General features: G+C 42.1%; 1 protein-coding gene across 1 annotated transcript in view; it reads right to left on the minus strand.

The window, feature by feature from the left end:
* The window catches only part of pde4a (phosphodiesterase 4A, cAMP-specific), a 40,049-nt gene extending 37,641 nt beyond the window's left edge, over positions 1-2,408 (minus strand). The window contains exon 1 of the mRNA XM_018705008.2: positions 1,071-2,408. Coding sequence (XP_018560524.1) covers positions 1,071-1,366 — 296 coding nt within the window. The 5' untranslated portion in view covers positions 1,367-2,408. The remainder of the gene's footprint in view (positions 1-1,070) is intronic.
* Positions 2,409-12,698: the final 10,290 nt, after the last annotated feature.

Raw genomic sequence — 12,698 nt, forward strand, 5'->3', positions numbered from 1 at the left:
TGAGACACATAAATAGCCAGCCTAACTCTAACCCACGTTAAAAAAACATCCAAGTGATGCGTTCAGTGTCTTGTTATGAGGATAAATGGAGCAATTGTTGTGTAAGGACAAAGTAATCGTATCAAAATTTTACCGTTCCATGACTCACTTAATGAAATGCCTTTAATCTAATCTGCCTGATTAACATGCATCATGTAATTTGATTTAAGTGCTGGTAGAGTTTACGTATCATGTAATTCTGCTGCTAGTCTCCAGTGCTTGTCAGTGTCCTCCTCTCCCTGATGCAGTATTTTCTTTCTTTCTTTCGTTTTTTTTCTCTGTCATATCTGATCAGAGAGCAGCCCCAGTGTGCCAATTAGATGCTGTCTGAAACCATCGGTGTGACAGTCCTGCGACACAAGTCCAGTCAGTACTTCATAACTTTATTTATAGCTCAACTTTGCCTTCCACCTGATCCACCACACCTGAGGGGGAGAAGAGGGACGGAGGGTCAGAGGTCAGGACCAGCTACCCTTGTGGTTAGAGACTCACTGATGCAGCCTACTAAACAGGGGTTTGAACTTTTTTGGTCTCTCACCCACTGGGCCTCAGACTTCCCTCTGCAAACAAGCTGATAAAAGGCCCCGGCTGGAGTGCGCACGGTGGCAGTATCTCAGTCCTGCACGCATGAACGCACCCACTAGACCTTTGGTGCCATTAAAGCGTCTCTTATCAACTCTACATGTAACAGTGTGGACGCTGTTAAAACTGTTACTGGTATTTACAGATGCTGCTCCCTGCGTTTTCGAGTGGGCGGTCTGGTTTGCGCTTCATACCCATCTGACACAGTCTATCCAAAGACGCATAACGCATCAGCACCGAAAAACCCACGCGTCCCGCCTCCCGATAGAAAAGCGCTTCATATCAGTTAACCCTTCAGGCACACTGCGTTATTACGCACTCATTAAAATGCAACCCCCCCCCCCCACCACCCACCTACCGCCCCAACCCCTCCCGTTTACGCATATGCCTTGTGGGCTGTCATGGGCTATTATTGGGATGTTTGGAATGCATTCCCCTCTCTCGCCTACCGTTTATTCCCGACGCAATTTCCGATGGATGTGTTTGTGGTCCCGTGGAAAGAAGACGGCCAGGACATCCGAGACTTTTTCAGTCCCGGTCGGTCGCTCGTATCCACGGCGTCGGAGCGCTCCATGTGCCGGTGGTGATGCCGGTCGGTGTCGGAGTAACCCCGGTGTTTGATTTTGATCGGGGTGCGGGGTTGTCTCCAGAGATGCTGCGGAGGCTTTAGAGTCGCCTGTCCTTCCCGGGGAACCGGGAGCGACAGGGACAGGCTCTTCTTCGAGCATGGTGGTGGTTCCATCATAGTGCAGAAAGAAAAAAAAAAATAAATAAAGATCCCCCTTTTTAAAAAAACTTATTGATCAGATAATATGGCTGTATTCGTTTATTTCAAGCACAAAACAAAACGTCTCATGTCCCTCTCTGCCACTTGATCTCTGAGCGAACAAATCAAAGTGACCAAGTCCAGCACAGCCCGGATCTGAATCTTGTTTTCTGAATAACATCAAAAACTGTCACAGTGGTGATCTGACAAGTCATCCAAAAATCATTAATCTCATTGTTTTCAGTGGTGATCAGTTTTAATTTAGCCCAGAATCTCCGCTCTTCCGTGATCCTCACCAGTCCTGGGTTTTGGTGATGAGACACCGGTCCTGCTGCTTCTCCTGAAGTTTGACGCCTCGTCGCCCATGGCGCACAAACGGATGACTGTATTTATTTTAGAGAATTTATTGCTTTTTATCAGCCACTTATTGCAGAGACACACAGATCGCCGGCGCTGGCTTCTCTCTCTCTCTCTCGCTCTCTCTCTCTCTCTCTCTGTCTCTCTCTCTTTCTGTGTGTGTGTGTGTGTGTGTGGTACGGTATTATTGCTGCCCGTATGTCTTTCAGCTGAGCTGAAATTTCCAAGCAATTTCCATAAAAGTACTCAATCTATCACGGTTCATGTAGAGCTACGGCGTCTCTGCGCGCACATACGCCGCTCAAGTCTCCAGTAATTCCTCCATGGAGAATGCTTGATCCAGTGATTTCAGTAAGATGTTAAACTGGACTCAGTAAGCATCCTTTCTTTTTTTACAATAAACCAGGATGGTCTGAAGAATGGTTGGATATGTCCAAAAGCCACATGCGATCCTTTGTTCTGTGCTGCCCAGACTCTCTTCTTCAGGTTTGGTTTTGTCAGAATGCATCATAAAGGGACACAAATGGATAATTGCGGAGATTCAGTCATCCTGTGCAGTGTGGGCCATTATCTTCCCATCCTCATATTTGCTGGAGTTCGACGACAAACATTGGCTTCACCACCACCTCTCTCTCCCTCTCTCTCTCTCCCTCTCTCTCTCTCTCTCTCTCTCAGCAAGTCCAGTCTGTCTATATGGTGGTTGGGTGGTTGTTCTCCTCAGTGATTTGTCAGCACCGGAGGCTTTTGAACCTTTTATGTGCTCATCCGTTATGTTTTGCCCCACGCGCGTGTTTACTGCGCATTTCTTCCCTGACAGGAAACAAACAAACAACAAATTGCTCAAACGATATCAACTGGGCAAGACGTTTGTAACGAGCATGACATCTAAAATGCCACTGTTTATCATTGTACCTATTTGTACCATTGTCACTTTGGCTTAACCCCGACTAAGCCTGAGAAGTATTACATTTTCATATGTCAGCTCCCTGGAGTGACAAGACCCGCCCCCAGTCCTTCCCATAGTGTCCCCTGCACTCAATGCAGTATTTTTAGTTGAGGAACAAAAGTAAAAAAACTATCCTGTTTCTGCACAGAGGAATCGCATTACCGGGTTTAGGGTCTTATTACCATCAGGGCCACCACAGCTAATGGTACTTTCAACACTTCAGATGAGAGCATGACTATTCATGACGATGCTGACCTCTGCCAATATGGGATCAATGTTTACTTCAGTGTTCAGCCATTTTAAATGATGCTAAATCTGATTTTACTTTTGATCTGGTGATACTGGCTATTTCAGCTTCGCAGGTGCTAGCTGAGGTGACTAGGAATAGAAGAAAATGCCATTGTTATTTGCAAATTTTAGGATCACAGTCTTCTGTGTTTCAGCTGAGTTACTGTAATTCATATTACTGTATGTTAAATTAGTGTCATGGCAGCCATTGTTTTTCTATCTATGTGGTTAAAGTATGAAAATGAATCTTGTTGTGACTTGAAATATCCTCAGCATCAATTTAGCTTTGGCAAAAATAAGAGTAGATGATGTTCACTTCTGTCTGCGATGGACTAGTGAGCAAATCTCAAGATCTACATGTCAGTTTCTTTACCATATTTAATTAGCTGGGAATTTAAATGTAGTAAATGGCCAAGAAACATGAACCAATTGGATCTTTTGATTTCAACAGTTCATTTACACTTTCCAAAAATGCAGTCTGTATGTTTTTTTTTCTCTCCATTTTTGGCTGTTATTGTGACAGTATTTAACCACCATTCAACTGCAATCAGAGACGGAGCTGTCTTTGTGTCCTTGGTATTAAATCAAGCCTGTTGTTGATTATAGGTGTCAAATACCTGAGTCAAAGCATAATCAGGGTGCAGCTGCAGTCTAGACAATGTTTAGTTCAGTGACATTAAGGTGTTTGTGGATGTGTCAGCCTTTCGTCTGCTTTGTAGCTGAATGACTTGGTTCTGATGAGACTTGAATCATCGTCCCAGTTTTAGATGGACAGTAATAGCTCAAAATAAACACAAAAGTAAACCCAGAAGAAATGTGTGCATCCCTGGTCAGGATGACTGGAGAATCAGAGTGGTGGTAAAGATGAAGCAAAGCAAGGCAAAGCTCTCATACCTTGCCTCATGCTCTGTGACGGGGCGATGAACCTCGCTAAAAAAGAAACACCAGTTCATCAGTTCAGGTGGTTCATGTACTGAGCACTAAGAAAAGATGCCACTCAGACATTTCCTATTGGTGGCGCAGCCCACCAGGAAGCACCACGCTGGCTGAACTCATTACAGCCGAGGCCTCAGCTGACCTGAAAGCGCCTTCAGATTCTCTGAGAGGAGCTGGAGGAGGCTGCTGGGAAACAGGACATTATAAATTAAGTATCACTGAGGTAATCTGCTTTAGCCTGGTCCTGAGAGTGGACAAGAACTCTTGTCTTAAGGACTTAAAAATATCCAAACACACACTTCGTTTGTTTGATCATAAAATGCTTTCCACAAAGCTCAAAGTGATTTAATTAGATGTAGAGAACAACAGCAGCATCACAAACTGGGACTGAGCTGGAAGCACCATCCTGGCTGACCCCATTACAGCCTCAGCCTTGGCTGACCTGGAAGCCTTTTCTGATTTCCTGAGAAGAGCTGGAGGAGGATGGTGGGAAAGGGGACATCTGGGCCGCTCTGCTTGTTGCCACTGGTGACCCTGACACAGATAAGGAGCTAAAAAATAGACAGACTGATGTTTTGGTGTACTGTAAACTTCTGAATGTTGCTGCGGCTCTTCCTCCCCTGACAGCATGCCGAACACTCTCAGGAGTGATGCTCTGGATAAAGGAATAGCAGTACTGATGGTTAAAAACTGCTGAATGGAAAATATTGGTGGTAAAGTGAGCTCCAATGCTCAAAAACAATTTTCTGGACACATACACTACAGGTGCTTGATGTCCACTGGGGGCTAGTGGACATCAAGTATGGCACCCAACAACAAGGCCATCAATGTCTGTAAACAGAATCCAAAAAGATGGCACCCAGACTGTAATAACTTTGATAAAGCCATAATACTGCTTCAGTCCCACCCACTGACTCCATCCAATGCTGATGGGTTGAACTACAGAGCATGCAAGCTCCAACCTCAGGCCTCATACCTCAGGCGAGTCGAGCTTATGAGCCGGAGGCCGGGAGAGACAAACGGCTGCAGTCCGTCATGTGCAGCACTCTGCACTGTAGTGGGAGAAAAGCTGTATTGGGGGAAGCAGTGGTGCCACTAAGAATTAACTAAAAGTCTACTTTTATCATGGAGGTCGTCTGAAAGCATTGCCTCATTTCTCCCCAGTGGCGGTGCCTGTACTCTGATAGATTGAACCAGCAGGGATGCCCTCCATTTCTTTCAGGGAACTTCCTATGGACACTAATGAAGACGGAATGAGAATTTTCCTCCGCCTCCCTGAAATGTCAAAACGTTCCCTGTATCCACACAATATCTTTATGCAAACCCTCACATATCTTGTGGTTTTTGGAGAAAGTGCAAAACCATGAAGTGACACATGGTCTAAACCACTAAATCAACAATTTTGTTTTCTGTGAGGAGCCTCACAGGGTGCGCATTTATAGACTTTTAGTCTGGTTTCTATCTATACTCTAATTACTGGCTTTAGAAACAGACTGACACTCTAAAGAGTTGTTTCCCTCTTGTCTCGCATGCTTTTTCACTCTTTTCTTTTCTGCCTCAGCCTCAGTTAAATCCTTATTTTATTCAGCACTCGTGTCCAGCAGCCTGTTTTTCAGAGCAAGCAGGATAGAGGGAAAAACATAGCCCTGCTGTATTTTCTGTGTGATGTGTCTGATGTGAAGAAATGTTGCCTTGAGCTATAATTTTAAACTTCAAACCAATATACAGCGAGGTAAGAAGACAGAACCACAACAGGGTAGATTTAGCACAAGAAATTAAACCCATATACCATCATTTGATAGCAGTGATTAAAGACACTAAACTGCTTCAAATGAAGTGTGCAGAGGTCCAAGGGATAATACATGAAAAGTAGCATATATACATATTCTGTTGGTGTGTTAAACCAGGTTTAGGTTTACATAGACAATGTGAACATGTAGCCTTTTGTACCTGATTGCTGAAGATCATCATCACCAGTTCATAAATTAAGACCCCCCCCCCACCTCCATGGTAAATCTGCTTTAGCCTGGTCCAAGAACTCTCATCTCAAGGACTTAAACATATTCAAATACACACTTTGGTGTTTGATCACAAAATGATTCCTACAAAATTTAAAGCGTTTGAAACTAATTTCGAAAATGTGTGGTCGTCTTTGGAGAACAACAGCAGCATTATACAGTAAAACTGGAGCTGGGCTGCAGAAACTTGGCGGGGGTACACACAGAAGCTTTGCAGTAGTTCAGGCTCAACAGAAAAGCATTAATCATTTTGTCTGTGTCTTTAAAAGCCAAGACAGACCTAATTTTAGAAGTGTTTTCTCAGCTGAATAGAAAAAAGCACAACTGAACTTGCTTTTTTGCTTGTTGCATTTTTATTTATTTATTTTTTTAAACAGGTTAAATATGGCGAGCTGGAAATGTCAAGTTGTTGAGGGTCTTGTAGCTGACTTATGCTAATTTATTTAGAGTGAAAGAACCTCAGTGTTGATGTGCACGTCTGATGTGCAGCCCAAACACACACGACCCCATCTTGTTTTGATAGCTCTGAAGAGTATCTGAGGACGACACGCAGGGTGAACTCAATCAGAAACCTTAGCTGTGGGTTTCTTTGCAACAGAAATCTAAGGAATGTCACATTGACTCATAAAGCCAGTGTTTACAATTCATAACCTACTGAACTTATAAATGAAAAAAATATATTTTTCACTGTTGACCCTGGAACATGTGACAACGTAGTTACCTAAATTGACATGTTTGCCTCAGACATCAGTTGATATAATAAGCATGTGTCTTTAGCCTAGCTTATGGTTTAAATACCATCTTAATACAATCTGTCTGATGTTATTCTTTTCTTCCTTTATGTCTCTGCTACAACACAGAATAAATCTGCAATTGAATTTCAACTTTGAAACATTATTTTCTCTCAGGGCAGCTGCGCTAAACAACATTCAATACTGTCTCCTTGAGAGAAAATTGTCAGTTGTAGTACATGTCCTTAGAAAATGAGCAAGAAAAAATGAAAAACCTGCCTGTAGCTGGATGCAGAAAGAATATGTCGAAATAACTGTATTTTCCTATTTGAAGCTGATGAACTGATAAAAACGGTGTTATATTAAAAGGCTGTTTTGGGTTCAGAAACAGTTCAGGAAAACCCCTAAACGAGCCACTCTAGGCTCTTTATCAGAATCACAGATTAGAGTATTGTTTTCTCTGGGAACAGGCTTTTAATATAAAAATATGCATTTCATTTCATTTGAATTGCCCTGTAAGGATTTAATCTCTGAAGAACTATTTTAGCACAGTTAAACATCTGATTCAGGAGCTTCATCAGAATGCGAAAGAGCAGATAAAGGCTCAAAGAGTCCTTTTGTTAATTTTTGCACACTGACAAAAGAAACGTGCTTTCATTTCATCTCAGAAACCTTGACCAAATATGCCCACACAGAGTGCTGGCATTGAACTTTTATTAAATACCCAGGCTTTTGGTCATACAACCTTCATCTGCACAAAACCTTGACCAAAAGAATGTTTAAAAAAAATGATAAAGTAAAAAAAACAAAAAACTATGCAGATCATGTGAATGTGAGCTGGGAAATATTGGAATGCAAGAACATTTTTATCTCCCTGCTTGTGCAAGAAATTTCAAATATTTCAGCAACATCAGCAGCAGCATTCTAATATTGAACTAATATCTGAATATGAAATGACATTGAAAGAGAACTGAAATGTTCTTTCTCTGTCTAAAGTACTCATTGATGATAGAAAAGGGACTGAGCCTAATCATCATGTATTTTTTAAAAATATTCTACCATAATTTTTTTTTTTTTTTTTTTTTTTGCAATGAAAGGGGGGAAGAAGGGGATGACGAAATGACCACGGACCACAGTGCGGACTGGAGTGCTCCATTGTGGTGTGGAAAAAAAAAAAAAAGTTCCCCTTGCTTGAGTCAGCTGCACACTTCATTTAGTGAGCATCTGATTTATTATGACCAAGCTCGCCAAATGGCTCTCCACGTTATACATTCATATTGTGAGGAATAATTGAAATGCCACGCAGTCGTACTTACTCAGTACAGTATGTGCAGAGGAGATGGTCGTGCAGGCTGTGGAAAAGTACGGCGTCTAATGCATTCTTGCCATTTGTGTTTATGGCAGAGTGTGTGTGTATATATATATGCATAAATTTGGCTTTAACTGAACTTGTGAGGAATTGCTCCATTACAGCTAGCAACCAATCACAGAAGGCAGTGAACTCTGTGTCCAGCTGAAAGACCATCAGCAGTCTGTCTGGCCTCTGGCCCGCACTGAGTTTACACATCGGGCATCGGGAATGCTGGGAAATGGACCCACTCTCTGCCAGTGGAGGGCCATGAAATATTAACCCACACCTCTTTCCTGACAGTGAGCAATAGTCTGGCAGCTAACGTGCATGTGTGCCCACATGTGTGTGCGTCCAAGTTTGTGTTTACACATATGAAAGTAATGAACGTGCTAGATGTGGTGCTGAGTGAGAGAGGAAGAGGCTGGATACAGGCGTGTTCAGACGTGGTTGTGCAGCAGTAATATGTAACAGTGTTTCAGCAGGCTATCAGGTCATTTATATTAAGTGTTAAAGAGATTCTTGAAATAGCTTCAGCTTGTCTTTTTCTTTTTCTGTGGAGGTGCAGCCGTGGGGGCGGGCTGTCCTCCTGTCCGTGCTGTGTGCCATAAAGACTCACAGACTCACGCTGAATCAAAGCTAATGCTGGAGTAAAACTGCAGAAACCCTCCACGCACTGAACAACATAAAAGAGCACAAACCATTCAGAAGTGACTGTGGGATGTGCTGCAGAGCGAGCCACCACTTCTCACCTCATTTTCACTAAAGTATTTTCTCATATCTCCTTCCAAACCAAACCAATCTGGGCTGAAATGCCTATCCAGCTGAGGGCAGAGGAGGAGTTAGATGGGAAGGGATGTAATGTTGCATCAGGGAAGCCAGGCAGTGTTTCACTTTGGGGACAAAGCGAGTGCTAGTGAGACTTCAAATGACGCAATAATTAGATTTCAGAGCTTCTAAAAACTTCAGCTAATGATGCTGTAGAGCTGTAATGGCAAGTGGAGATGGAAATCAAGTGTCAGAATGACCGCAAGGTTGTTCTTTTGATCCATACGTACCCCTGATTTACACTTTAATGGTCGTTGGTGTGTGATATATTGACGAATCATATAGAACCATGGAACTACTACTACAGACTACCAGGAAAAACTGTGCAAATTAAGCCTTAAAGAAACCAATCCATTCAATTTTATAATCACATTATTATTCAAGTATAAGAAAGCATTGAAACCATTTTTTGTTTTACAACTGGCCACTACAAAGGAGCTATTTGTACATTTTGCTATCGCTACATATCCAATGTTAGCATTAACAGCTGTTCACTTACCAGTCTAGAAGAAGCACTGGGAGTTCAGCATCAAACTTCAGTACTGTTTTGCTTCTAGTCTATCACTTCTTTTTGTCTACTAAAGTTAAAATGCTAACTAGCTAGCCCTGGCTCATCTCATCACTTTCTGATAGCTACTCACTACCGTCCAAACTGCCCTGAAGAAGTAGCGCTGCTCAGAAGGCATATTCTAACCTCTTGTATTGTAAATGCCTCAATGGCTGAAGCTCTTGGCAAACGACCGTTACCACCACCTGCTCTGAGCAAGAAGCCACATTTGGTAGCAGAGAAAACTCACAAATAGCCCCTTTAACAGCACCAGAAAACATTAATAACTTGCAGGTAGTCGTTGCCGGGTGATCAGCTGTATCAATAAAAACCTGTAAATGAATTTGGGAAGTGGTCTGAGGTTCCAGTGCTGTGTTTTGAATTTGGGGCTACGCTTTGGAAAAACTTAGATTACAGATTGTGCCTTTACAGACAGGCTGCAGTGAGTTGTAAGTGTGCTAAGTAACATAGAAAGAGTTCAATGGAAAAATAAACTTCAATTCTTAGATCAAAAACAGAGAGAAAAATAAAGGAAGCATTGGTCAGAGACAGAATGTTCCTGCCATATCTCATTATTTAATAGTGATCGTGTAGGAGAGAAGTGGAAGCAAAGGAAATAAGAGAAATGAGAGCTGTGCTTCAAGATAAAAGTGTAGGCTATTAATGTTGAGGACGATACGGGACAGGGGATATGATTCAACAGGGGAAAGGAGGACAAGAGATACTTCTTGAGGAGATGAGTTTTTTCCGTGTGAGGTGGAAAGATTTCAAGCCTACAGTATATATTATCATCCTTTGCTTTAAATTTGAGACTCTCAGCTTGATAGAAAACCAGGTTCACCTCACTGCCACTGCCAATGTCTGGATTACATCTATGTGTTGAGTATAATGTGAGTATCTCTGGCCAAAAAATGTAGTATGTGATATGTATATATGAGTATGTATGTAAAGCTGACAAGAAGCAAAAGCAGAACATTTTGTTTTGAAATATCTCTTCATTTCAGAAATCAGATGTGTTGTTTCAGGGCATCAGGACAATAACACTGTACTGGGAAATATTGTGTTTATTTCCCATAACCAGAAATGGTTATCTTATTTTGTAGTGCCACAGTGATATACAGTTACACAGGGGATCGACTGGAAAAGATGAAAATGAAGCGTGTAACAAAACCCAAGCTTATTTCAGGGGGATAAGGGTATGTTTTCTGGCTTGGAATTTAAATCCCCACTATAATATAATCTTGTTTGGGTGCATAAGCAGGGGCACCGTTCAAACTGAGGGGCTTTTTCCCCTCTTTTGAAAGAAGCGAAATGCAGACAAGCAGGTTTCTCCTGGGCTACCACGATGTTCCACTGTTTTATAGACTGTTCGTCACAGGGGGGAGTGGGCTGTTTTCTATGACTAATCCTGCTATAAACAGCTCTTGTGACATACCCTATTTGGTTACACTTTGTTGCTCGTACACTGAAATAAAGCCGTAATAATTCATTGCACATGTGAATTTAGAATGTGTTTTACATGTGGATCACTGTTTATCTGTATATTTAAACACATCAATTTCCATTCAACACGTGGGCTCTAAAGTGAGAGGTAGCAGTTTACAGTTTTGGTTCTACGGCACACACACAAAGGCATAAGAAATATAACTTTTCCCTTCATTTGTTTGTTAATAATTGGTGATAAATAATGCAGCAGTGATCTGCCTTCAGAGCTCTTCCTCCTTTCTCTCTCTGTATTTGGGAAAATCGCAGGTTTCAGCAGCATTCACCAGCAACTGTGCAGGGTGACTGTGTGGGTGGAAATATGAAAGGCAGAAATCTAAATGTGTCTGACACAGCGTCCACCGAGCCTCGGTGGATCCCTCTGAGAACTCTTGGTAGACTGGCTGCAGGTATGAGAACATAATTCAGGGGTGCCTGAAGCATTACTGATAAATATTGCAGAAATAAACCCAGTGGCTGTGAAAAACACATTAATATAATGTCAGCAGGTCCAAAAAAACAACCCCATCATTTCTTCACAATGTCTTCATTTCCATTGTCCTTTATAGGTGGTGAAAACAGGAGTTTTTCTCCCTCAGACTTATTTCTTAAGTGACATGCCATGACGGACCCAAACGTAAAGCAGAAGTTTTTCTCTCTGAGAAATGTCACAAACAATATTAGCGTTAAAAAAGGGAGTTTTATGACCAATGTTCTGCACTTATATTTTTGCCCATCAGGGGAAAAGCTCTATCAGCAGCTCAAGCTCCTCGAGGCTCCGTGGGACCTCAAGAATAACATATAATCAAAACCTTTCATCGTGATGGCTGCTGAGGGGGAAGAGGAGCTCTCTTTACTGCCTCTTGCCCTTTAGCACCTCGGTCTGAAGGGTGAGGGATGGTCATGCACAAGGCTCAGTATTGCCACACCGCCAATCACCCGGGCAGATGACTGTAAGCTCAATTTCTGCCTGATAAGAGCACAATTGACCTGCCATTACCGTCAGGGTCTGCTGAACAGAGAGGCTGAAAGCACTGTGCCTTGAAGAGCACAGCTGACATTTCAGGTTATACTTTGGTTTGTTTCTAATTAAGTCTGAATGTCATCAGGTTCTATATGAAGTCTTATCAGAGCAAAATGTATTTTCACTCCCTTCTTAGTTCAACATATTTCTCCATGTTTTTTTTGTTTTTTTTGGAGCAACCTCTTGCTCGTCTTGATAGCTGATAACTGACTGACTGAGTTTGTTGTTACATAATTACTCACCCAAGGAAGACAAATTATCCTCTCAGCAGTAACCTGCTTAACATTCACACAGGTCACATTCACAGCTATGATAGGGCCTACTAGAGCCATGCATGGCATCTGCCTGATAACATGTTGTAAGTGAAGTGCACAGGAAATGTGCTGAGCTCAAAGGCAACACATGAAGCATGGATAAAGCTGGGTTTTTTTTATGTTATTAACCTCCAGTTTTTTCCACGATGGGCAACAAAAGAAGAGATGTTGCAGCTGAATTATTAGCAGATTCTTTGATGTTTTCTGTCTACTACACCCATTCCCCAAAATCAGGCTTCAAGTGAGCAGAAGCATAATTTTTCATGGTTGGGTACCCATCCAGTAAAGCAAAACATCAGCTGGCTGTGCTAACTGAAAAAAGGGACATTGGTTCTGGTTCATTACTTATACAGTTGGGCCAAAATGCAATCACTATATGCCTCTTTGTGTAGCCTCACAAAGGACTTGTGCACCTTTAAATCAAAGGCACATTAGTAGCCTGTAAAATTCTACATAACATTTTTAGTGTCTGATAAATATAAGGTTGTACTT

This window comes from Lates calcarifer, linkage group LG11, assembly GCF_001640805.2.
Source record: "Lates calcarifer isolate ASB-BC8 linkage group LG11, TLL_Latcal_v3, whole genome shotgun sequence".
In the NCBI taxonomy this organism is placed as follows: Eukaryota; Metazoa; Chordata; class Actinopteri; family Centropomidae; genus Lates; species Lates calcarifer.